The 25,322-nt window shown below is 39.7% G+C and overlaps 1 protein-coding gene across 2 annotated transcripts in view; it reads left to right on the top strand.

Moving 5' to 3' along the window:
• MDGA2 (MAM domain containing glycosylphosphatidylinositol anchor 2) overlaps positions 1–25,322 on the top strand; it is a 521,930-nt gene that overhangs the window by 349,483 nt on the left and 147,125 nt on the right. For both annotated transcript variants that reach the window (XM_018563520.1, XM_018563521.1), the window contains exons 5-6: positions 5,325–5,457; positions 17,990–18,259. In XM_018563520.1, coding sequence (XP_018419022.1) covers positions 5,325–5,457; positions 17,990–18,259 — 403 coding nt within the window. The remainder of the gene's footprint in view (positions 1–5,324; positions 5,458–17,989; positions 18,260–25,322) is intronic.

Consider the following 25,322-nt stretch of genomic DNA (forward strand, 5'->3'; position numbering starts at 1 on the left):
TAAGTCAGTTATTGCCATATCTGATTCCAGCTGCCATACATTTTTAGTATTGTACAGAATAGATGGTGGAAGGGTTAGGGCTCCTCTTAGTTTTTTTTTACAACTGGCATTGTCCTTTTTGGGTTGATCACGTCCTGTCTTGCTATGGGCTATCTCTCTGATTAGAACAAGAAGTGAGGGGAATTCTCCCCAAAGCAATAAAAACAGAAGTGTTGACTATTACCTCTTAGTCTTTAAAAAAAAAAACCTAAAAACAAGGATAGGTTTTAAGACTTTGTTATAATGATTTATACGATGATCAGATTACATTTTCAGAGCCTTTTGTGCATAAATCCAGAAAATGTGTTATTACAAGTGTATTATGTCAACCTATTCATTTTTTTAAATAAAATGCCACAAGGGAAAACCACAACAATCTTGGCGAAATCCAAACCCATGAACTCTTAAATAACTCTTAAAGAATGATTCTTTATAGATATCTGCAATTATAGTGCAATACAATACAAAGGCAGTTTTCTGTTTGCAGTCTTCCTATTCTGTTCATCTGAGAATTCCTATAATTCTCTTTCACTAAAGTTTCTTCTTCACATCTATATAAAAGAGAAAGTGAGAAGACAGGTGACAAATTATTTAAGTAACATGGAAAGAAATTGTAGGATCACTGGATGTTGATGACAAAGGATCATAATTAGTCTCACCAATGTACTCAGAATTCCAAATGAGAGTTTTGCAGCACCAGAGAGGAAGCTTTCAGCACCAATAGCCCCAGCATTTTTCAGTGCTAGGTTAAGGATTAAGATAAGGAAAAGGATAATGGTTAAGGGTTAGGATATCTTTTAAGGGTTAATGTATGGGTTGCTTTTCATGGTTGGGTTAGATTAAAGAGATTAAGTTGTAAGGGGGTTATTTTATGTGTAATGTTATTTTTAGGGCTCTGGTAAAGGGAGGGTAAAGTGTATTTAAACCCAAGAATGAAAATATAATATATGGCTGCTTACTATTCCTGAGATGTGGTAGCTGCATTAGTTTTTTTCTTTTTTTCCATTTTTCTTTTCTTTGCACCCAGAGATTTGGCCAGTGCCACATTACCTATTCTAGGATGACAGCACTCACTCGCTGCACTGTATCTATGGAAAAATCAGTGTTGTCAATTTAGGACAAGACTGTAGAACACCCCAGTTCTCTCCGGTCCACTGCAAACGCAAAAAATGCTGCTTGCTCTATTTTTTAAGTTTGCAGTGAAACTGAATGCAGGCAATGTTTTGTCACGCGTCCGATCGCACTGCGGGGGCGGGTGGGGGGCGTGGCTGCAGTGCCATTGACTTCAATGAACCACCACGTCCCCTCCTGCCCCAGAACACAGGGGGAAGTTTTGTGAGCGATTGCAGTGCGTTCGAGCAGCTAGCGCTCTGGAACGCACTGCAATTGGTTTGATCAAGCCCTCATGGATTCGTCAATTATGTCCCTCTGTTAAAAAGTCCCCAATAAACACACGGACTGTGCAACATGGATTTAAATGGCCACAGCAGCCCTTTATTAACCAAAACAACGCTTAACAGTTACCAAAAGTAATAATCAAAAATAACATACAAATAATTAATCTGAATGACTGTTGGATCTGCTCCCATGTTCCCAGCAACCAGCTAAAGGACAGTTACTGCTCCCAAGTTCCAAGGAGCCAGGCCCAACGGGGGGGGGGGGAGCACCATATCAGTTGATGCCCCCCCATTTTGTAACTGACTCACATTTTCAGGCCCCCAAAGACCACCTAACCTGCCCAGCTGCTGTGACATAAAAAGACATTTCAACAACCATCAACAGCAAAAAATTTGGGCGGGCGGCACAAATGCTTCATCCGTCGACTTTCCGGAAAGAACACCCAGCAGCCCTTGCTGTTCCAACCCATGTGGACCCTCCCCGACCCCAACCTCCAATCAGAAAAGATCAAATATTCCACACTTTAACCCCTTCTCCAAGGACTATTCCTCCCCCCCCAGTCATGCAGCCCCTCCACTCATTATCTCCGGTTCTGTCTATAGATCCACATCCAGATGGGTTTTGCAGATAAATGTAAAAAAAAATGGAAATAGTGGCACACTTTGCCTATAATCCAAACCAAACTAAGCACACAGCTAAGTTATCTTTCTCTTGTAATCAGTGTATTCCTCTCTCGTTCTCCTGTACATCCTGAAACTCCTGGCTCAATCCTCCCCACAACTATACTGCTTATTTGGTGTATTTATTTTTTATTTACAACAAACTCTGGTTAGTAAGTTTTCCTTGCATTCATTTAGCTGATGAAATATGTTATCTCAATGTCTTTTGAATGTCATTGTATAAACAGTAAAGCACACTATTTACTCTTCCTATATTACTAGTTGTGTAAATACTGATACATTTTGATGGTGTTATAATCCTTTTGTAAATTTGCATTTGCACGTGGCATATTATCAGATATATGTATCCACTGTGATTTGCTCAGTAAATGCTTATTTTCAATAGATAGTTTATTTTTTCTTTTTCTACAGAAAGTGTATGTATAATGCAACGTAAATATACAATAACACATATAACATCAGAACCTGTGTGGTTCAATTATTCTAGAACAGATTTAACAATCATGCTGTAACGTGTAAAAAGGACAAGAAAAGGGGGAAAAGTAGGTAGACAGTGGTGTAGCCAAGCGGATAGGTACAAGTACTGATAGTGCATACCAGTATTAGTGTACAGAATTATATTTATGTGACCAAATTTTCCAGTTGGACTCGAAATAGGCCAGTTTGCCTTCACGGATAACTAGCCTATCTAGCCTAGCTTCTGGGAAGCAACACTCCACTCCTCCTATTCTACAAAACAATGGTCCCAAGCCATAAACCACACTTACAAAGCCACCAAAAATCTGCGGATCTTTGGGAATTATCCCACAAGATCCCCCTGCACTGGTACTATACTCCTTGCCGCCTATCTTCCATCTTCCCCGCTAATTCTCCACTATGCTGGAGGAATTGCGGACAAATGGGAGATCTCTTCATTATACTTTGGTCATGCAAAAACATCAACAGCTTTCAGCGCAGAATTGTTCAACTTATTTCTGAAATATCAGAGATTCTTACTCCTGCTCTAGCCACACTCTCTTTAGGAAATGAGAAATTTCCTTTTCAAACCCGCACCGTTACATTACATAGACTCTTAGGAGCAAGATTAACAGTTATGCAACACTGGAGATCACTTGATTCCCTCAATGTCTCTGAAACAGTAAATGCTTCTAAAGTAAGTAATACTAATCATTTTGTTGTCTTTTAACTTCTAAACGCCGTTAGCCACCCAAAGATCAGTTTAGGGCTTTTAGAGTCTGTGAGTCCTCATCTTTATAAACCTAAGCTTTTATTTTTTTAATTTACTTCAAGCTATCTTTTGAATAAAGCCATTGTACACCATGATTCATAAAAATGGAAAGGCCCCCCACTGTGGGTATTCATTAGCCAGCGGAGCAGTGTTGCGGATTAATATGTTACACACTGTTGTATCGGTAAAAGACTCTCATTGACAGGATATACATACATAAATGCTTTCAACGCAGCCATCTTGCAAGGTCTCAAAGACAGATTTCTAGATATTGAAGAAACACAAGCTGTGGTTTTTTTTATTCCTTTTTTTATGTAGCAGAGATGTGTTATCGTTAGTCTGTAATGAAAAACTGTTGGAATCGTGCATGTCTGAAAAGAAGAGACATGGATGACTGGACTTCTGAGATGAGCGTATTGTACACATTGATTATGTGGCATTGTGCCTGAAGCATGCTACAATCAACCCAAAATAATGTAACAGTTGGTACCTAACTGTGTTTGAAGAATCTGTTGAGCCTAAAACATGTTGATACATTTATGACAAAGACACAGGCATACTGCTTATCTGGTGTGAGTTTCCTAAAGGGTTTTTTTTCACTTTCCTTATAAAAGTGCATGCCTATTTTAAATTGTGCAGTTTTCCAAGGCCATTTAGGCAGGCCTAATCTCGGTTTTATTTTAATGGTTTGGGTTTTTTAACCTAAGTTACAAACTGATGTGAGCTTACTGGCTACTAAGGCAACCTGATCTTATAGAGGTTGAGAGCTGGCAGCACTTGTCCAAAAAGTCAGGTGGGTAACCTAGGTTATCAAGGATTATTACATAAAGCGCATGTCCCAAATGTTTTATCCCTTTGAAATGATTTTCCCTTGAAAAATGCGCCCCTAACTTCCCGTTTGAGCTGACAACAAGGTACTTTTGCTGCACTAAAATCTGAACCAGCGTTGTCAGCCCTGCCTGCTGGGCTACAGAATTCCACCTATCCCTCTCTGTCATTTTTCACATACATACGCTGCTTTTTTTCTCAGCAAAACTATGCTGGTGACTTGACTACCAAGAGCCCACCCTTACACTGTGTGTAGGAAAAAGGCTCTTAGATGATACTGGTGCCTTGGCTCCCAATAGCCTGCCTTTACACTGTGTAGGGAGAGGACTGTTAGGTCTTAGGTTGTTCTTGGGGCTGTATTTATGTCAGTAGGAACTAAGCTTCTAATAGCTTTGCCCCTGCATACATTTTACAAGCCTGGCAATGATGTCACAGGAAGTAATAAAAGCAGCTTCTAACTACAGGAACAAGGAGAAAAAAACAATGCTGGGACATGCTTTAAAGCTGCATTTCTCGACCTTTTTACACTGGAGGAACCTTTTGAAATTAGTTTTTAAGTCTCAGAAGTCCCCTGCTAAAAATAATTATATTTATAGGTCACCATTGGTTTGATGAGTAAATTGTACACATATTAATAAACTAAATAACAAAGGACATGGTATATCTAAAATATTTGATACCCAAGTCAGATCATTTTTAGCCTCCATACATTGGTGATTGGTGGAAAAGTAGCTCTTTATATTGGTGATCAGTGGGAATAGAAAAGACGCATTACATTGGTGGTAAGTTGGAAGAATGCCCTTCCCTGATATTGGCCCTGCAACTGTGCAGGTACCACTAGGCGGAAGATCAGTCCTCTACTGCTCACTGTTCAAGGAACCCCTAGCACTTCTGGAGGAACACTAAACCCTATTTAAGAATGGCTGCTCTGGACATAATCTTTTAATAACATTAGCTAGCTAGTAAAGGGCATCACTTTATCCCCAAACTTTTTGCATTTAATAATGGCTGAGACTCAATGCAAGAGAGTTGCCCTTTATGTCTAACATAGTTCAATTGTCTGTTGCCAGTTAACCTTTCAGATTTAAAATAATATGGAACAAAATATTAGGTGTCAAATCTAATGCCTTTTCTTGTCTTCTGTTCACCAGGGTGAAACCAAAATTTTGAAGCTAAAAAATCTTCGGCCTCAGGATTATGCCAATTACACCTGTATCGCTTCTGTGCGAAACGTCTGCAACATTCCTGACAAGATGGTTTCCTTCAGGCTATCCAACAGAACAGGTAGAATATTGTAACTGGTTTAGTGTTTTGATATTTGTGATTGGCTAAACTTTTCTATTCTTTGCTTTTTAATTTTACATTTAGTTTATAAAATGTCCATTTCCCGTTGCTGAGAAGTAGATTGCCATTTTTTCATTTGTAGACCAAAACTTGCATAATTCTTTGCTTTGGCTTTTATTAAACCCAAGTTTGCACACACCAGACATGCCCTTTACAACACAATCAGTCCCCATTCAGTTAAAAGGATATTCAATTGAGTCGGAGACATTCTCAGCTGCTGTTTACCACCTGATCAATGTTTCCCATAAACACTAGATGAATCTTACCCGTTTATGGCCATTTTTTGGATGGTTTTGTAGGCATTCTAATGTTTGCAGGACGAGCTGAGGCTTACTGAGAGGAATAGAAATCCGATAGGTTACTAAGCCCAATTTCTACTGTTTTCTCCCCAATAAACCACCTCCAGAGCCAACTCCAGAGGTGTCTGCAATTTAAATAAAGAAAAAAAAATTGCGGAGAGCAAAAGTAAAAATGTTTTTTTGGGAGGAGACTTTGCTTCTCTTTCCTGTCAAAAAACCTCCTCTTTTTTTGCTTTTTTTTTGGACTTCAGTTCTGCTTTAGTGTATCTAATGACAAAATGATATTATATCTAAAGCCAAAACTTTTTTTTTTTTTGGTAGAAAAGGGGGTCATTTTTTTTTGCCATCTGCACCCCATTCACTTCCCTCTACTTGTTGTCCTCTGGACAGGGGGTTGTTCACACAGACTACGTTTAGATGTTGCCAAGTGCTGCTAAATGCCACATTTGAATGCAGCAGCATTTTGTGCTATGGCTGCTTACACACAGGGCAGCCATCAGAAATTTGGGGGCCCCTTACACGGCTTTAGGACGTGAAGTCACTTCCGTCCAGTCCGACATCAGAAGACAAGGGAGGTGATGGGGTCCCAGTCTGTCTAGAAGCTGCTGGATCGGCAATGCTGCGGCCCTGCCGGTGCTAGGGCCAGGCCTCCTCCGGCGCTGACTTTCACAGTCGGCCGATATTCATGTAAGGGTCCCGGACAGGCCCCCCAGGCTGCCCGGGCCCCTTACATGAGTATCGGCCGTACCCTCCTGATGGCGGCCCTGCTTACACAATGGAGGATTAGCTGGATACAAAGGGGTTGATTTACTAAAGGCAACTAGGCTGTTCTCATTGTAAGAGAATTTGTACTTTGCAGGGGAAGTTTCCTTTTAGCTTGGTAAATGTGGTGAAATTTCGCTTATCAAACAACACCCAATTGTGTGCAAGGAAAATAAAAAACTACAGGGGGGAATGTGTCAAAACTGGAGCAGACAAGATCTGGAGCAGTTGCCTAAGCCATCCAATCAGCTTCCCTCTTTGTTCAGTTAAGGTTTTAAAATGAAAGAGAGATGCTGATTGATTGCAATGCACAGCTGTTCCAGATTTTGTTTGCTCCAGTTTTGAAAAATGCCCCATTTTTTTTTCTTGCACATGATTGGTTAAAGAAAGTCAGCAGAACATCCCCTCATTCACTAAACAAAGCTGAAATTTTGCAAGCAAAGTGCAGCCTATTTGTCTTAAGTAAAATCAACCTCACAATGTCTGTCACCAGTATGGCTCCAAATATGAGAATTCCTTATAATGTATATGTAGCCAGAAAACTTTATTTTTTTTAGATTAGGGAGGGATTACAGCCCCTGTCATAATCTCATGGCTGTCTGTGTTCCCCCTCTATATTTGGCCTGGTGACTATTCAGAAAGTGTTAGGAAATCTAAAAGGTTAGTTGTCACCAAAACAATTGAGGGTAAATCTTTAAATCTTTCCATGGGTGCACCTGTTTAAGAAACCACTTACTTTGTAGAAATTTCCTCTTAATTTCTGTTGCATCTTTGGGGCAGGAAATGAAGGAAAATCTCTCCAACAGGATACCGACAGCAAAAAGTAATCTGGCTGGTTTTAAGACTTTCCTACTGTATCCAATATTTAAAAAAAAATGCTGTATATGCATTTTTGATCATCTTTTGAGTATATAAATGCTTTTACATTCCTGCCAAAATATATAAAGTGAGATCCTGCACTTAGAACTTTACCCAAAACACTACAAGTGAGGATCCAAAACATGAAAGCAGAGCAGGAAACATATACCACCGTTCTATCAAGCTGTGAATATATTTTGTGGCTGTCATGTGTTAAATGTAAGAAAAACTAGATGTGTTTTTAGGGTAGGATATATTTAGCCATATCCAGCTGGATTTATTGGATTTTGTTTAATTTACTCTGACACAATCTTGAAAACTATGCGTAATTAGTGTTTAGATGTATAATTAATATTTAGATATAAACTGTGTGTGGCGCACCTGTAACTATTAGCTTAGTATGTGGGTACAGCTGCTACCTGAGTCTGGGCACACCTTCAAAATCCAGTGACAGTATTAAGCAGTTGTAAACAATGGGTAGTCTTATACATTGGTTGCTGTACGGTGAAAATAAGAGAAAAGGCAAACAGAGAAACAAGTGCAATAATTATAAGTAGAATCACAGTATTGGCATTCGAACAATAACACATATAATATAACGCTCCAAAGCAGTCCACTGCTCCAAATCTCAGGCCACCTCACATTATATTCATTTCCCAGGTGCAGGCAAATAGGTGCGTCCTCACCTCCAACAGGTACATCCCAAAGCAACCGCACTCCAGCGGTCTTGGTAAATGAACAAAACTTTATTGTGAACACATATACAGGGTGAATCACTCCCCCACATGAACAAAACCTCTTATGTGTTTCACCAACATGATTAAGATGAATTGGTGAAACACGTGAAAGGGTTTTGTTTGTGTTGGGGAGTGATTCACCCTGTATATGTATTCACAATAAAGTTTTGTTCATTTAGCAAGACTGCTTTGGAGATGTACAAGTATTATATAATGGTTTACTTTCCCTTATCTAGCTATGCTAACTGTAATGTAAGTCCCAAACTTGTCTGGTGACAAGCTCACAAGTCTGCGTTGAAGTCCTGGAACACAGCACAGAGACATTGAAGGGAATTTATCAAAATCTGGAGCAGCTGTGCATGGCAACCAATGAGCTTCTCCTTAATTTTCAAATCTTAACTGACCCAACCGAAGAGAGTAGCTGATTGGTTGCCATGCACAGCTGCTAAAGATTTTGTCTGCTCCAGTTTTGATAAATTCCCCCGGTGTGTTTTCCAAATTAGCAAAGAGGGATCTGGTGTACTGTCTCATTAAGATATTAAAAAGATGATAAGTGGGTTATCCCTTTAAGCCGGTTTGCCTTGAAGAAGGACATTAAGTCAATCAGTTAACTTATCCAACACACACTGCTGTATAGCATGTTTCTATCTTTATCCTCTGTATGTAGCTGATGGTCTCTACTTAACTATGCACTACAGTCTCCCTCTACAGATCCCAAGGGCATAAACAGATAGTTGAACATATGGTAGTATTGTGTTGCACAAAGTAATAGAAAGTCTAGAAATCTGATGACAGTCACTGTAGCACAAGGAACGTGATTGTGGGTACCATATGGCACTTACAATCCATTAGCTAGCTCTCCTCAGTCCTCATTGACTGACAGAAAAACAGGCAGGATCTGCTCCAGCTTCTCTGCGCTATCCTCTAGGCACTGAACAACAGGAATTAGACCAGAAGGACTCGGCCAGATATCTCTCTGAAGACTCTTTTAACTGTCTTCTTCCAAATGTCCCCTCATTAATCTTTCTTCCCAGACTGATTTGGAGAACATTCATCTCTCTCATGTTGCACACTCTACAGGATGGCACGTTTTCCCCTTTGGAGTAGCAATCCTATAGAGGTAAATTGCGGTGGAAATTTTTTGGGATAGTCTTAAAATTACATAGTTACATAGTTACATAGTATTTGAGGTTGAATAAAGACATTAGTCCATCAAGTCCAACCTATTAGGATCTCATTCTAGGAGTACCTGTACCCCTGTATATTACGGTCCCTTAAGAAATCGTCCAAAAGTTTCTTGAACAATTCCACATTCTTTGCTGAAATCACTGTCTGTGGCAGTGAGTTCCAGACCCTAACTGATCTTACTGTGAAGAACCCCCTTCGCCCCTTGTGCTGGAATTTTTTTTCCACCAATTTTAGGTGGTGGCCTCTAGTTTTTGTAATGGAGTTAATTTTAAACAGTTTATCGCTAATGTTGCTACCACCATTGAACATTTTGTACATGGAGATCCTATTCCCCCTTAATCTCCTCACCTCCAATGTGAACATGTTTAAATTTAGTAGCCTTGTCTCGTAGCTCTGGTCCTCCATACCCCTAATTAGTTTGGTTGCCCTCCGCTGGACTTTTTCCAACTCAAGGACATCTTTTCTTAGTACTGGTGACCAGAACTGGACCGCGTACTCCAGATGAGGTCGAACCAATGATCTATAAAGTGGCAAAATTATAGACTTGTCCCTGCAATACATCCCCTTTTTAATACAGGACAAGACCCTGCTAGCTTTGTTTACAGCAGCCTGGCACTGCAAACTACCTTTCAGTTTGTGGTCTACAATGACCCCCAAATCCTTCTCCATTTCTGACTTCCCTAGCGGCATACCCATAATTGTATAACCCATTTGTTTATTTTTTATTCCAAAGTGCATTACTTTGCATTTATCGACATTAAACCTCATCTGCCACATTAATGCCCACTCCCCTATTTTATCCAGGTCCTCCTGTAATGTTATAATGTCTAAGTCCGTGTCTATTACCCTCCCAATTTTGGTGTCATCCGCAAACACTGAAATATCGCTGTTAACACCCTCCCCGAGGGTGCTGGCAAGTTGTTAGGAGCAGAATGTCCTACAGTGACAGAAAACAGTCTGTATAGAATTATAAACAATTCTGCCACTTAACCACCAGGGATGAGCTCAGGTTCATTTGAGTCCAATCCCATAAGGAACTTGTCAGTGTCAGCCCAACCAGTGGCATCCCACAAACTCAAGTTTGGACTAAACACAGACTTATCCCTAATGACCGCATATCTGCTTTGCAAAATAAACCGTTTTTGCAATTCTCTCTCAGGTGGCTACATGAGATTTTGGAAAGATCTGTAATTGTCTGGTGTTTGGAACAGTTGTTGATGTTTTGATTCTTATTGTTGAAGGCATAATCATATCAACCACCTGAAAAGAACAGAGCCCAGCAGAATAATTTGTAATTGAATCTATATGTATCCATATACATATACTTTGTATGTATCTGACTCAAATAAATACATTTGTTTTTGTTTTGCTGCAAGTCGAATGGAAGGTGAACTTCAACTTAGTTCGACTTATCTATTTTCCCATCAGGACAGAAAGTGATTTGACATCTCTCCCAACATTGACACCAACAAAAATGTTTTTAAGAAGATGGGGAGAAGATGACAGGGACAACCGTGCTCCCCATTTCTTGTACGAGTGTCAGAAAAAGGAAGTGAGAGGAAATATTCCTAATAGGGTCAAAGACGAAAATAAAAACCTGACAAACATTTTAACTCTGTACCTCTCTAATCAACTAACTCACAACTAAATCCACTAACCTATACTTCAGGTGCACCACAAAAAAAAAAAAAAAGCTGTGCAAAGTCTTACAGTTTGTTTTCTTTATAAAGCAACCACAGCCTTAGTAGAAAGGCCTGTCCTCTGCTAGCATGCTGCAGAGAGAGACCATTGCTCTGTGGGAAAGCAGTGAGTTCTCTACAGAGGTCTGACATGCCCCTTGCTTTCAACTCAGGCTGTGGCTGTTTTTTAGAGAAAGGAAACTGTAAAGGTGCCCATACACCTAGCGATTATCGCGCGATAATCGCTGGAAATCCCGCGAACGTATGATAATCGCAAGGTGTACGGTTGCACGTCTTTTGTCGAACCAGCATGCTAGAAAACCTGTCGAGAATCGTACGATTCTCGGCGGGTTTCTATCCTGCTCGTTCAACAACTGCAGAACGGGCCGGTGTGCGCTGAGGGGCGGGCTTCCGATGACCGCAAGTATGATCTGCCTGTCCAAGATGGGCAGATCGTACAAGCTTTTAATAAGCTTACGACCATCGCAGGACAAAAGTCTTGCGATGGTCGTAAGGCACCTTAAGACTTTGTCCATCTTTTGTTTTGATGCACCTGGAACATATTTAGCCGATTTAAACTAAAAGTTCAATTGGGCTTTCAAATATCATGCATATGTCCATGCTTTTTAACTATGCGGCACATCAACAGTATTTCTTTCAGTCCAGCTGTGTAATAAAGTATTTTGTTTTTTATACCGGATAAAACTAGAATATCTCTTCCTGAGATCCATGCATCCCCTGTAGATTTTGAGTTAATATTCCTTCATGTTTCATTTGCAGTTAAAATATATTATACTCATGATTTTAAATGTAGCCTTTAGCGGTGAAGAATGTCCTCACATTCTTCTTTTAAAATTAAGATGCACAAGCCATATGTCAGTGTTGGAAGGCAAAGACATATTCGTGGCTGCCTCACAGTTTAATGTCTAAAATGCATGTGATTCTTTTTTTTGTGATGTGTTTTTAAGCACTTTTAAGCACTTCCTGCATTAAACTGTATCTATAATGCATGTGTTTATGTACATTTTACATTTTCTCTCACACTTTAGTTCTGTTGTACAGGAACTGCAAAAGGCTGATACAAAGTCAAATTCAGGAACTTACACAGATTGACTTTAAAAAAGAAATACATTTCATGGTGTATCAGTCAATGACGTTGCCAGGAGCTTGGCGGGAAGCAAGCCAGAGCATCCCTGCTTAGCTCCTGGCAACTAGTGACGTCAGTGAGCTGGACAGGGCACTGGACAGAGTGTCAGCCTGCCTCAGTATTGGGATGGCCCTGGTATCAGTGATTACAGGCCTGCAATAATTTGTGTCTTTTATATCTGCTTAAAGTTCAACTCTAAATTGCTGGTTTTGTTGGACTATTAAGGGTTAATAGAGGGATAGTTCCACTGAGGAGTAAATTAGCACCTTGACTCTAAAAGCATGCTTCGACCTTTGGTTGTCGGAGAACACAACTAGACCCTCACAATTCTACTTATAGCCCCTGAAACGTGTTGGCTTGTTGTCTTTGGACATCTGTGAAGAAATACATTTTCTTAGATTCCCAAACCAGTGGAGTGGCAATCTAGTTCTTCTTACACCTTCTACTGCTTACCCAAAGCGCCTTTGATCTTAGAGGAATGCCTATTGTGCACCATAGTACGGATATATCTACACAATAGGGAACTAGACAAATTTCGGATCCAGCACCTCCCACCTACATCTTCCAAGGTTTTTGGATGTTGTCTATGTACCCACCGGAGACAATTCCCCTCACTTCCTGTGTTACAAGTATCACTTGGACAGAAAGCGAGGTGAGATCTCACCAACCAGGGCCAGGACAGGAATAGGAATCTGGAAGAGGTTCTATGTATTAGCACCAATTACACCTTTTGTTCTTTCATATGCCTCATGTGTTTTCCATTTGTGTGTTTTGACACGTTTCTGTATATTTTAACACATGCAGCAAAACACACCAAAATGAGTTTTAAAATGTGCAAAAATGAATCAAAACTAAATTTAAAAACCACATAAAAAATCCATGTGAAAAAACAAAAGTGTGAATGCGGTCTTCCACACTTCATAAATATTTACCCACACTGGAGATATGTTTTCTCGCTTCTGTCCTCATGTCGTATCTCCTCAATGGTGAAAGGGGCAGCAATAAAACCTGATTAATCTTATGACTCCTTCTCCCCCTTGACCAAAAAATGAGAAAAAAATAAAATAAAATTCACTCTGATTCATCTACGGATTGTAGAATCTGATGTCATGCTGCTGTTGTCTTTGGATTCACGCTATCTTGTAACAGGCACATGTGCAGAGATGCCGACAGTGCTGCTACCCCGCCGGGAGCGTTGCGTTACTGATCTTGACTAAGCATCTGTAAAATATAGATTATACACCATGAGATTGGGGGTGCTGTGAGTAACTCTTAATCTATCCTGCTCTTTATATCATTCTAGGCCCCTTATTTATGGTTAAGTCTAAATTGATAAGCTGTAAAGGCACCTAAAGCGTTACCTATTTATAATTTTAGGTACCATAATTTTTCATTGTCTTGCAGTTTAAAGGCGTGACTTATTTGCCGTGTCTTGACACAACCTTATCAAAACATTCAGGATAATATTGTATTTATGTGCGCTAAAAATAATTTTGTGTATTTACACTGAAAATATGGATTGCCAGTACCAAGGGCAGCAGTGTTTGAGGTGGCAGCACCAGTACCAGGGGCAGCAGTGTTAGAGGTGACAGTGCCAGTACCAAGGGCAGCAGTGTTAGAGGTGACAGTGACAGTACCAAGGGCAGCAGTGTTAGAGGTAGCAGAGTCAGTACCAAGGGCAGCAGTGTTAGCGGTAGCAGCACAAGAACTAAGGGCAGCAGTTTTAGAGGTGGCAGCGCCAGTACCAAGGGCAGCAGTGTTAGAGGTGACAGTACCAAGGGCAGCAGTGTTAGAGGTAGCAGTGCCAGTACCAATGGCAGCAGTGTTGGATGTAGCAGTGCTAGAACCAAGGGCAGCAGTGTCAGCTGGCAGTGCCAAGCTTCAACATGTGCAAACTGTTATATTTTGCCTGCGGCATGATATCTAAATACAGCCCTGACTGCAATTTAGTAGCCTTGGGACTTGGAATTTCACTTTAACTAGGAGACAGCACATCTGTGAGCCACAGTATCCCGATATTCTTACATCTGTTCTACCAGGGAGCTCAGTCTGCACATGTTATTAGATACTTCTATTGTATTCCATTTCTGTAAGTGCACAAACATTGACAAACATCACTTAGCAGGCTCTGCAAACATGTACTTATTGTACAAAATTGGAGAACATAATCACTGTTAATGCTTTTGCCTGATAGGTAAGAGTTGATATGTGGAGCTGATAGCTAAAATAATCAAAATAGCACAGATGACTCCAATACAAAGGACTCGGCGCAGTCAGATAATACAGTTGCTCAAGGTCATAATCGTTCTAATACAATACTGCAGAATACTAGCATGGAAAATTAAATTCTTCCACTGCAGTATTTAAAATGCATCTAGAGAAATGAACATGTTAATCATCAAACTGAAAAGAGAGAGCTGGCCTTTGCTGAAACTCAGGATTCAGTCTTGGGTGGAATATTGGCCTCGGGGTTTTATTTTTATTTTTTTATTTGTTTCACAAAATAAGCTAGCAGTAGAAAAATAAATCAATCTTCCCATGTAAGTAGGTAGTGTTATTTTGCAGCAACTGGAAAATGCAGCAAAACGAGAATAGTCAAGGGGTCAGTCCACAGTTCACATTCCACACATCTGAATAACGCATTTTTTCCTTTGATCTACTCTTGCCTACACTGTAAGTATATTATCTTCATCCTCTGTTTTCATTCCATATAATGCCAGCCGTTAGATAGATGAGAGAACAACAGGGGCTTATTACCCACTAAGAACTTCTACACAATTCAGGTAGCTGGTGGATGCAGGCATGCTCCTCTTCCCAAATGCCAATTAAGAAAACAGTGGGCAGGTGCTGATTGACAACCCACAGGCTGAAAATATGGATAGCCACGCTTCCTGAAATTGTTTCTCATCCCACTGTAGTGCAAGCAGTCACAGTCTACATAAGAGTAACAACTCTCATTGGAATTCAGGAGCAGTGCAGCACCACTGTCCAGATCAATAGGTATTTGTAGCACTTGCAGCTGCCCCCCTTTTTTTAATGGGCGGGGCTGGGGAATGCCTCACCCAGCATGAAAGGTACCACACGACAGTGGCATATAGAGATAGGGCCCTTAGATTGTAAGTTCCTTGAAGGCAGAGACAGATGGTTGGCTCCAGCTAATGATTATTTTCATAATCGAATAGTTGCCCGATTATTTTTTTGACTAATCGATTTGTTGCATTAAAAAAAATCTCTCTCTCCCACCCAACTAACTAACTAACTAACCGGTAATGAGAATAGTTGCCAACTATTCTCATAATAGATTATTATCGATTTAATTGATTCGTTGTTGCAGCCCTAGACTTATGGGTATGTGCAGTATATAAAGCACTGCACAAATTGTCTGCACTGTATAAATACCTATAATTAATTAATACTGCGGCTTTAGACTCATAGCAGTCACTTCATTTGCAACACACCATAATGTGCTGATAATAAGAGGAGTATCTGCAAGTGGTTACATTTCTCAGTAGCAAGATATTTAAATCGCCCATATAGGTCTAGTAACATCTGTTGTTTATTGGTCAATGCAGTTTATTATACCACTAGTACAGGTAATTCAGCACCTGGCACGACAAATCTGTTCACTGAACACTCAAATTTGTTGCTATTGCTGAGACAAAAAAAAGGGGCTGTACAGTATGTTCAGAGATCGGCTGAAATTATATAGTTTTCAAGACATTGCGGAAACTCAGAGCCATGACATCCAATGTGTGACCACTGATGAATTATTTTTACAATCTGTGCTTCTATTTTGATGTTTCATCTGCTCTATAAATCAGTACGCTGGGAACCGCAAGACAGATGGGGAGTAAAGAAGGATTTTATTAGAATATTTAAGCTTGTTCTAATTCTAGGCCAAAGGAAAACAAGTAATTAAACTTTAGCACTTCGTTATGAATCATACTAAACCTCTCAGGCTCTCCATACATATAAGAAATATGGACAAACAGAATGGCATGACGCTGAAGGCATAAAAACTTCCAAGCAACTGCAAACGCTCAAAATCTGTCACCTTCTATAATTATAATGTCATGCAATTGTATTTATTTTTTTGAACATTGTACTATATTTAAAGGACATGATCTCGAAGCTGGAGTGTAAATATGAGAAAATAGTCTCTTATGCAGGATTTTATTACCTTATGGTATATGAAAGTATCTAAAGGAACAGAAAAGGCTGTGAACATTAAAGTGTTGACGAGTGACTGTGAATTAAGTTCATGGGTTAAGTACCAGACTTCAGACAGATTAGCGGGATATTTGAGTTAGAAGGCATAATTTTACAAGCAGGGCTAGACAGTTCAGATACTTTTCCATGGCGGTTCTAGGGCACAGGGCAGATGTGGACAAAACATGCTTCCATGCAAACATTTGAGAATACCTGTTTTTCTGTGTCGGTCAGAGTGTTACACACATACAGTATGTATATACAGTTGGGTATCTACTAGAGGAGAGACATAGATACAGATTAGTGGGACAGGCAAGTTCTATTCCAAGTAAGTCCTGGAAACAAAGTAGGTGTAGAAAAACACACCATCTGTGTGATACACAAAAATGGCAGCCCAGTTAATAGCATAGTGGCATTTAAAACCCATGTCTCTGTTTGGCACAAATTCTAATGTATTATATTAATTTGCTAGTTTACATTCCCATTTTCTCCTCCCTACAACATGCATGTAGTAATGTATAAGAGTTGCTTAAAGTATAGTGGTGTCCCTAGACTTTTTGCTGCCTGAAGCCGGGGGTAGGGTGGGGCGGGTGGTGCATGAGAGTGATGCCGTCCTCGGCAGACCTGGGACACCCTGGCCGACATCCTGTCCAGCTCCTGGCAACCAGTTATGTCATGGTCCCTATGTCTGTTTCAAAGTAGCCACCGCTCCAAGTATCCCCTTAATGAGGCAGCCTGAGGCCATTGCCTCAGACAGAATCTCTTTAGGTCACATGGGGGGCGCGGTAGGCATAGTGGCATGTTTGTTGTATAGTGACTGCTCTGCTGCACAATGCCACCCCCTTTTCAGCCAGAGCATCCCAAGAAGCCAGAGTATCCCAGGTTGCCAGGAGCCCATACACATCTCCCTGCATGGCTTGTAGCAACCTGGGATGCTCCATATGGAAAGGGGGTGGCATTGTGCAGCAGAGCAGCCACTATACAACAAACATGCCACTCTGCTTACCGCGCCCCCCCCTCTCATTACCCAAAGAGATGCTGTCTGAGGCAATAGCATCAGGCTGCCTCATTAAGGGGATACGTGGAGCGGTGACTACTTTACAACACACACAGGGACCATGGGGAACAAACGTAGCCACCCTTCAGAAGGAAGGACAGTGTTGGCACCAATTCGGAGATGATTTTAGGATCTACAGCTGAATGATACACAAATAAGATACATGTGTGTTAATAGTTAAGGTACTTGAATGTATTTGTAAGATTTAACTGCTGAGTTTAGTGTCACTTTAAATTATTTAAGGATTGTTTTGTTGTCTGTGTCCTCATTAGCAATATTTTCCCTCACTTCCTGTCCAGGCGAAAAGCGTCAGAACAGGAACCTAAACTAGCACACAGAAAACATTCAAAACTTGGCAGAGGTTCAAATCCTTCTCCAGTCTATCGAACACTAAAAAGGTTTTTTCTGAAGAAGGGCTCTAACTTATACAGCCTGTTCAAAGAATGTATGGAAGATTTTAATTGTTGTCTGTAAATACTGATACATAAATTGTTCAATTCACAGGCCTTTCTCATCTTCTTTGTCTCAATTTTCAGCATCACCGTCTATTAAACTGCTGGTGGATGATCCCATTGTTGTAAATCCGGGGGAAGCAATAACGCTAGTGTGTGTCACGACAGGTGGAGAACCCACGCCGACACTGACTTGGGTTAGATCTGTTGGGAATCTCCCAGAAAAGGCGGTACTAAATGGAGGGACGCTTACTATACCGTCCATCATGTCGGAGGATGCTGGGACCTACAGCTGTGTCGCCAACAACAATGTCGGCAATCCAGCAAAAAAGTCCACCAGTATCATTGTAAGAGGTAAGGACATTACATAGCTGTGAATTCATGAGGAATTGGCTGGATATTAAAATTGTCCTTGTGATTTTATGGGAAGAAGAGCATCCGTATAATGCAAGTGGTGAATACGGATTACAAAGCAGGTTTGAAAGAAGTAAAATACAAGTCCTGATATTTTTTCTGACATGGTTCGGTTTTTCTATCTGGGTTTAGTCACAGAGTCATAGATACACTATATATAATTACACGGTATGTATTTAGAAACCACATTTGTACAGCAAGACACCTAAAGGGAACTTGTGCTCTCCCATTTTAGTTTGTGTAACATTCACAAACAATTTGGCTGCTCACTGTGTCGCTCTGATGAAGGATCCCTGTGAGGACCCGAAAAGTTAGCACCATATGCCATGATGTGACATTCTTTTTTTTTTTAAATTCAATACTTTTTTATTTTAATAATACAACACATAAAACAAACGTATACATCCACAATTACATATTAAAACATCAATACAAAACAGACAACAATACATACAGACCCACAGAGGGGAAAAAACAAAACAACAAAAAAAACAACCACGCCTCTCCTTATAAAATTAATTTTCCTCTCAACATACCATATTTCTCAAGCCACATTACTCTTCAGAGTACCAATAATAAATAGGAGAGATATTATACGAGAGACATTATACCCAAGGTCCTTTACCATATTCAATCCACTTATCCCACATTTTACCATATTTGTCCATAGTACCTCTGTGCTTGAACATAATTCCCTCAAATCTAACCACTTTATCTAGTTCTTTCTTCCATTCCTCTACTGTGGGAGGCGCTGCTGAAATCCACCTAAGGGCTATACTACGCCGGGCTACGAATAGAGCCCTCGTTATTGCCACCTTTGTGTAGTATTTCACTTTTATGGGTCCAAAAATACCCAGGATACATAACATGGGATTATTAGAGATATGGACTCCAAAGGCTGTATTTATTATGTCGACTATTTCCTGCCAATATCGTTTCAGCTTCGGGCATCGCCACAGCAGATGTATTAACGAACCAGGTTCAACCCCACACTTTGGACATTTAGAATTTTCCCTGAATCCTATCCTATGTAGGAATTCAGGGGTCCGATATGTTCTATGTACAATATAGAGCTGCGTCAATTTGTGCGATGCAGATGGTGAAACTAATTGGATTGACAACAACGCCTCCCTCCAGAGGGCTTCATCCAGAGGCCCCAAGTCCATTTCCCAGCCCACTTTACATTTCATGGGAGATTTATTCAGGACCCCAGGTAGTAAATTTGCATACATCTTTGAGATCAAACCTCTCGTCACTGTTGTATCAAAAAAATAATCTATAACCGCATTTGCATTAATGCAGACCTCACGTACACCGGGATGTGCCGTGAGCGCATGCCTTAGTTGCAGATATTTATAAAATTGAGCATTAATAGTTATTAAAATCTCCCATCACAATAACATAAATAGGTAACTTATCTTTAATAATAACAGCTTCCGGAGGACCTCATTAGAATAGGGAGGAGGAATATATATATTTACCAGCACGCATTCTACTTCATAGATTTTACAATGCAGAAATACATATCTACCCTCTTTATCACACAATGCTTGTATACATGAGAAAGCTATACCTTCACAAACTAGTATTGATACCCCTCTAGAGTATGTCGAGTAGCATGCATGAGCTGTATATTGCAAAAATCTGCGCTCCAACCATCCAACACTATCTCCCACCAAGTGCGTTTCCTGCAAGCAGATAATTGACGGCTTATGGGACATAATGCTGGATAGTACCGCACATCGCTTTGCCTTATTCCCCAGACCCCTAACATTCCAAGATATTATAGATATATTGTTTTTCCTATCCATTAAATTTTAACAGATGTGACATTCTTAATGGAATAAATATATCAATGAAATATTGATATTTGAATTTTCAAGTGTGTGCCGGTGAAATCCTTATATTTACTGCTAGTGTTTGCATGCCGCCATCCGTGCGATCACCTTGAGCACCCCAGATACTTTTATGCTGTAGGACCGCAGGAGTGCGACTGGTATTTGGAACCTACTCTGATGTTTTATCTGACATGGTTCACTTCTTCTATCTGGGCTTAGTCATAGAGTCATAGGTACACTATATATAAATACATGAAATGTATTTAGAAACCACATTTGTACAGAAAGACACCTAAAGGGAACTTGTGCACTCCCATTATAGTTTGTGTAACATTCACAAACAATTAGGCTGCTCACTGTGTAGTCTGTAAGATCTCAAAAAGCTCAATTGTTCAAAGCAAGCAGAGAGGGCTTTCCACTTCCAGAATTCTATTGGAGCGATTTGACTCTATGACTAAGCCCGGATACAAGGGATGAAATGTGTCAGTGAAAATAAGGATGTGGAGTGCCCTTTTCGCTTGCTTTGAATAATAAAGCTGTTTGGGACATTGTAGACTACACAGTTGTGTATTTCTAAATACATTTAGTTCAGGAGAATGAACTAAAGCAATGCAGTATTTAGAGACCACCCTCTGCTGGTCAAAGAAGAGGTAAAAGAGGACCTCTAACCTCACCAGACTAATCTAAACGCACCTAGAAAAAAAATATGTATAAAGATTTATTTATTTTTACATTACAGGGGTTGCTTCATTGGTGGAAAGGGGGAATGTGTGAGCCTGAGTCTGGAGCCGGGCCTTAAGTTCCATATAAAAGGGAAAACATTGTGGCAGACTTTGTATGTCATGTCTGCGATAAAAAACATTTCCAGTTATACACTGACTGTGCTGGATGCTTTGAATGGCATACCTTCTTGGCCTACAAGCTGGGTGCCAGAACAATGTACTGTGCTCATGTGTGGGTGCTGCATACATAGTGGTCATCTATTGATTGGAGAAAAAAAGACATTGGACTAGAAAAAAAATTACAAGATGGTAACAGTGACGAGGGAAAGGATGGACTTGTCAGGCTGGAGGACAGTCTTGCAAATTATTCTTCTGTCTGATTAGTTCCGCTGTATGCATCTCTGGACCTAATGATTGAGTTAAAATGCAGTTTACGCTGAAGGTTCCATCTCCTGTCATTCGATTCTGTGTACCTGGTGTCCATATCTGTTCCTAATTTTCACTTGCTACAAGAGTGTAGTAGTTTTAACACATACAGTAATTTCCCTTTAACACAGATGTACTCTAGTCAGAAATTGAAAAGGGGGGGGGGGGGGGGGGGGAGAGGGGGTAGAACTAAATTGTTGATTGTGAAGATAATTAAGGCAGCTGGAAAATAAAGAATTGGAGAGAATCAGCTTTGGGTAAACAAAGCTGATTTAACTCAGACTTATTCAGCAAAGAACTGCGGGTCATTGTGGCGATTCTCCCAGGAACGTAATGTGCATGCCAGCCTGGTAAGGTTTCATATTCAAACTGTAATTATGTTTAAATTGTATGAATACTAACATTGTGGCTTTGGAAGTCTTCATCCCAAAAAATAAATATATAACATTTCAGGGAAATGTAGAAATCACAGAAATACATAATTCATCTGAATGGAGATGTGAAGATCTCCTTTGTTCATTGAGTTGAATCGATATCCATACATTAGTAAAATCTTTCCAGAATCCCCAAACTCTCTGTTGGGAGAAGGGAGGGCATTCTGGGCTGTTTTCTAATACTTGCACGTTATGCGCACATGTAAATTTGCTGCTCATCATTTTTGTGACTGAAGTTATTTATTAAGAGATCCACAGGTATATGTGTAAAAGTAATACTTCCTTTAGTGTGTGTGTGTGTGTGTGTGTGTGTATATTTCCATCAAACATTAGATGAATTCCCCCAGATCAATGGTCAGGGAGATATATGGGACACTCTGCAATCCTTGCCCAAAGCTAATAGCGCTGAACACTTGGTACTTCTGATCCTTCATTATTTTAAATAGGACAGCACAGGATAACACGTGCTTCTCGGACAACCCAAGGCACTGGATTGTATACTCACAACTGAGAAATCTAGACCGTTGTTCTTTCTTTACAATTTTTTCTTTAGCAAATGTTTTCTTATTTTCAGAAAAATGTGACAAACAAACCCTGTTTAGTTGAAACACAATTGAGTATTACAAATGTCTTAAATTAGGAACATAAATATTTGTTGAAGGTTAAGTTATAGGGTGAATGCCCTAGGCAAGGAGGTGCACTTGTCTCCACTGCCCACTAGTTACATGTATTATTAACATTACAAATAACATGAATTTGTAGAAAAAGTAGGGTAGGGAGGGAGGACGGGGGGATTATCACTGACTTTCCTCTGTTCATTATGTGCAAAGAGCATTAACAACATCAACTCTTTTTATATCTTAAATAGGCATACATTTAACTAAAGAGCTAAATCTTAAAAATGCATTCAAGTACCTTAACTATTAACAACAATGTATCTTATTTGTGTATCACTCAGCTGTAGATCCTCAAATCATCTCTGAATTGGTGCCGACACTGTCCTTTCTTCTGGAGAGTGTCTACTTTTGTTCTCTATGGTCCCTGTGTGTGTTGTAAAGTAGTCACCAATCCGAGCTTGCTCTCATGATGGACTACAATCTCAATACAAATTAAAAACTAAACATGAGATTGTAGTCCATCACGGGAGGGAGCTTGGAGTGGTGGCCATTACACATGCAGGGACCACATGGTGATACACAAATAAGCTACATTTGTGTTAATAATAAGGGCACTTGAATGTATTTTTAAGATTTAACTCTTGAGTTTAGTTTCACTTTAAATAATATACCCAAAGATAGATAGCAAGTCAACATTCGTAAAGGATGGCCAACCAGCCCGGGTTGTCCATTTGTTTACAAGATACATTTTCTTTGAGCATATAGGATTTTATCTGCTCTTGCAAAACATTAGCTGATGAAAGGCTGCATTGAAATTTCCAGCGTTTTGGTATTGTATGCTTGGGTGCATTTTATTGAGCCATCTATGGGCAGCTCAGCCCATCATTTAATAAAGTAGGATTGAATCAAAAGAATAAAAATTGATATACTTCATCAAAAAAATATCAGACACTTTCCTACGTACCTGATTGATTGCGTCTGTTTTGATTCAACCTGAAAAAAAAAATGGTTGAAAGCAATGGAAAATAACTTCACACATGTTTTCCTTGGATTCCAAATATTGATTGATCGGATGGACTGAATGTTTACACTGTATGGGAATCTTTACAAAAATTTTAAAACAAGCTTGGTAAAACTAATTGAAATCCATCTTATGTTGCTGTTCCTTAATGATGATGTACTGTATAGTAAATAGCGTATATAAAAAAAAAGTTCAGCCTTTGGAATGAGATTCTTATATGGTTTCAAGCTGCATATTCCATTTTATGGAAACCTTAAAGACTCCTGAGCAGGATCACAACTTTCCTCTAAGCTGTGCAGTTTCCTTTCCTGTTTGAATGATTTCTGCAAATAAGGCTTTATACACATGAGCACTGGATACAGATCATGCTGTACTCATTTTGCTTAGGCACCATACTGCATGCACTGCCAACCAGAGAGGCAAGCTATGAAAGAAATATCAGCTCAACCGGAGCCATTGCATGCCACACTAAGTGTATTGAAAGTCAAAACCTTTTGTCGTTTTGGATAGGACATGGAAAGGTTAGAATGTCTGTCAGGTTTTTAATGCTGTCTGCGTACTCACTGTAGACATTCACCCTCACAGTTGGCCCTGGCCATCATTGTCATCGATATAGAAAATGATAGGAAATCCAAAATTGTTTAAGCTGTGACAGGAATCTGAGCTAAAACCAGTTTTAGTGACAACAGTGTAGGAAGAATTACCGCTCACTGGGATAGATCTTTTACTTCCTCCAGGGTCCTAATCATTCCCTATTCTATTCAAAACTAATAGTAAATGTTTTTGGGTATAGATGCAAGGTAGTAAACTGCTGAGATTACACTTTGACAGCAGATTTGGGGTATGTGGCAGGAGGTCCAAATGGTATGCAAGGTACCTACTTTTTACTTAGAAAAAGCCTCTCCAAAAGGATAATGTATTAAATTAACATGAACTTGTCTTTTGGGGTCTATTTAATAACCTACCATTCCCGTTGGACTGGGGTGCACCCTATAACATACTGCCTTAAAGGATAAAAAATAATTGAATTATAAGTAAATGAATAAATAAATACAATCAGCTGCTGTAATTTGCTAAAACTGTACAAAAAACAATGGAATATGGCGACCTACAGGCATTTTGTACACAGTTGGTGTACAGAATTAGCCCTGAAATCTCCATTTCCGCTTCTGTGATTGGCTAACTGATTATCCCAAAAGTCTGCACTAAGATGTAAGTAAACATTTACGCATCAGTTGCAACAGGAAGCAATACTCTCTAAGAGTTAATTACTTCTAAAGGGATGCAAACACTGCAACTTTAATCATTAGAACAAAGAAAGTACACCAGCTGATTATAAGGAACCCAGACCATCTCATTCAGGAATTAGTTTGGAAATGATGTGCTGGAACAAACAGGTATTTCTTCAGAACAGAAAAAGGTAGGAATCTGCAACAATGTTGGTTTAAATCCTTGCAATGTACATACATCACCCAGAGAGGATTGATTTTTTTTTTCTCAACAAAAGTGGAGTTGTTTTTTAAGGCAAGCCTGTGCTTTGTCTTTGCTTCAGTACCCCTCTGGCCATCAGGCATACTTACTCTCCTCCACTTCTCTGTACAGTTTCAAGGAGCGTAGGAAATATACGGTATTTCTGAATATGAAGAAACCTATAACATGCTACCCTCTCGTGAATGGTGAGCCCAACAATATCACACAGAGAAGTGACGAGAGTGTTAAGGTCTGTGTTATCTCCGACTTGGAGCTTACAAAGAACTTCTGTCCTCACTCCAGACCACTAAATAGTAGGGTAAGCAAAGGAATGGTGAGCATGTAATGCTGGAGAGGGGCACATTAAAGAAAACCTTTTGTTGTTTTGTCCTGCTTAGGCAAAATACAGCTATGCTTTAAAAACAAATAATTTGTGATTTACAGTATATATACTGTATGTAATATATATATATAT

Source organism: Nanorana parkeri, unplaced genomic scaffold (assembly GCF_000935625.1).
Source record: "Nanorana parkeri isolate BGI_ZX_2015 unplaced genomic scaffold, ASM93562v1 scaffold670, whole genome shotgun sequence".
Classification (NCBI taxonomy): Eukaryota; Metazoa; Chordata; class Amphibia; order Anura; family Dicroglossidae; genus Nanorana; species Nanorana parkeri.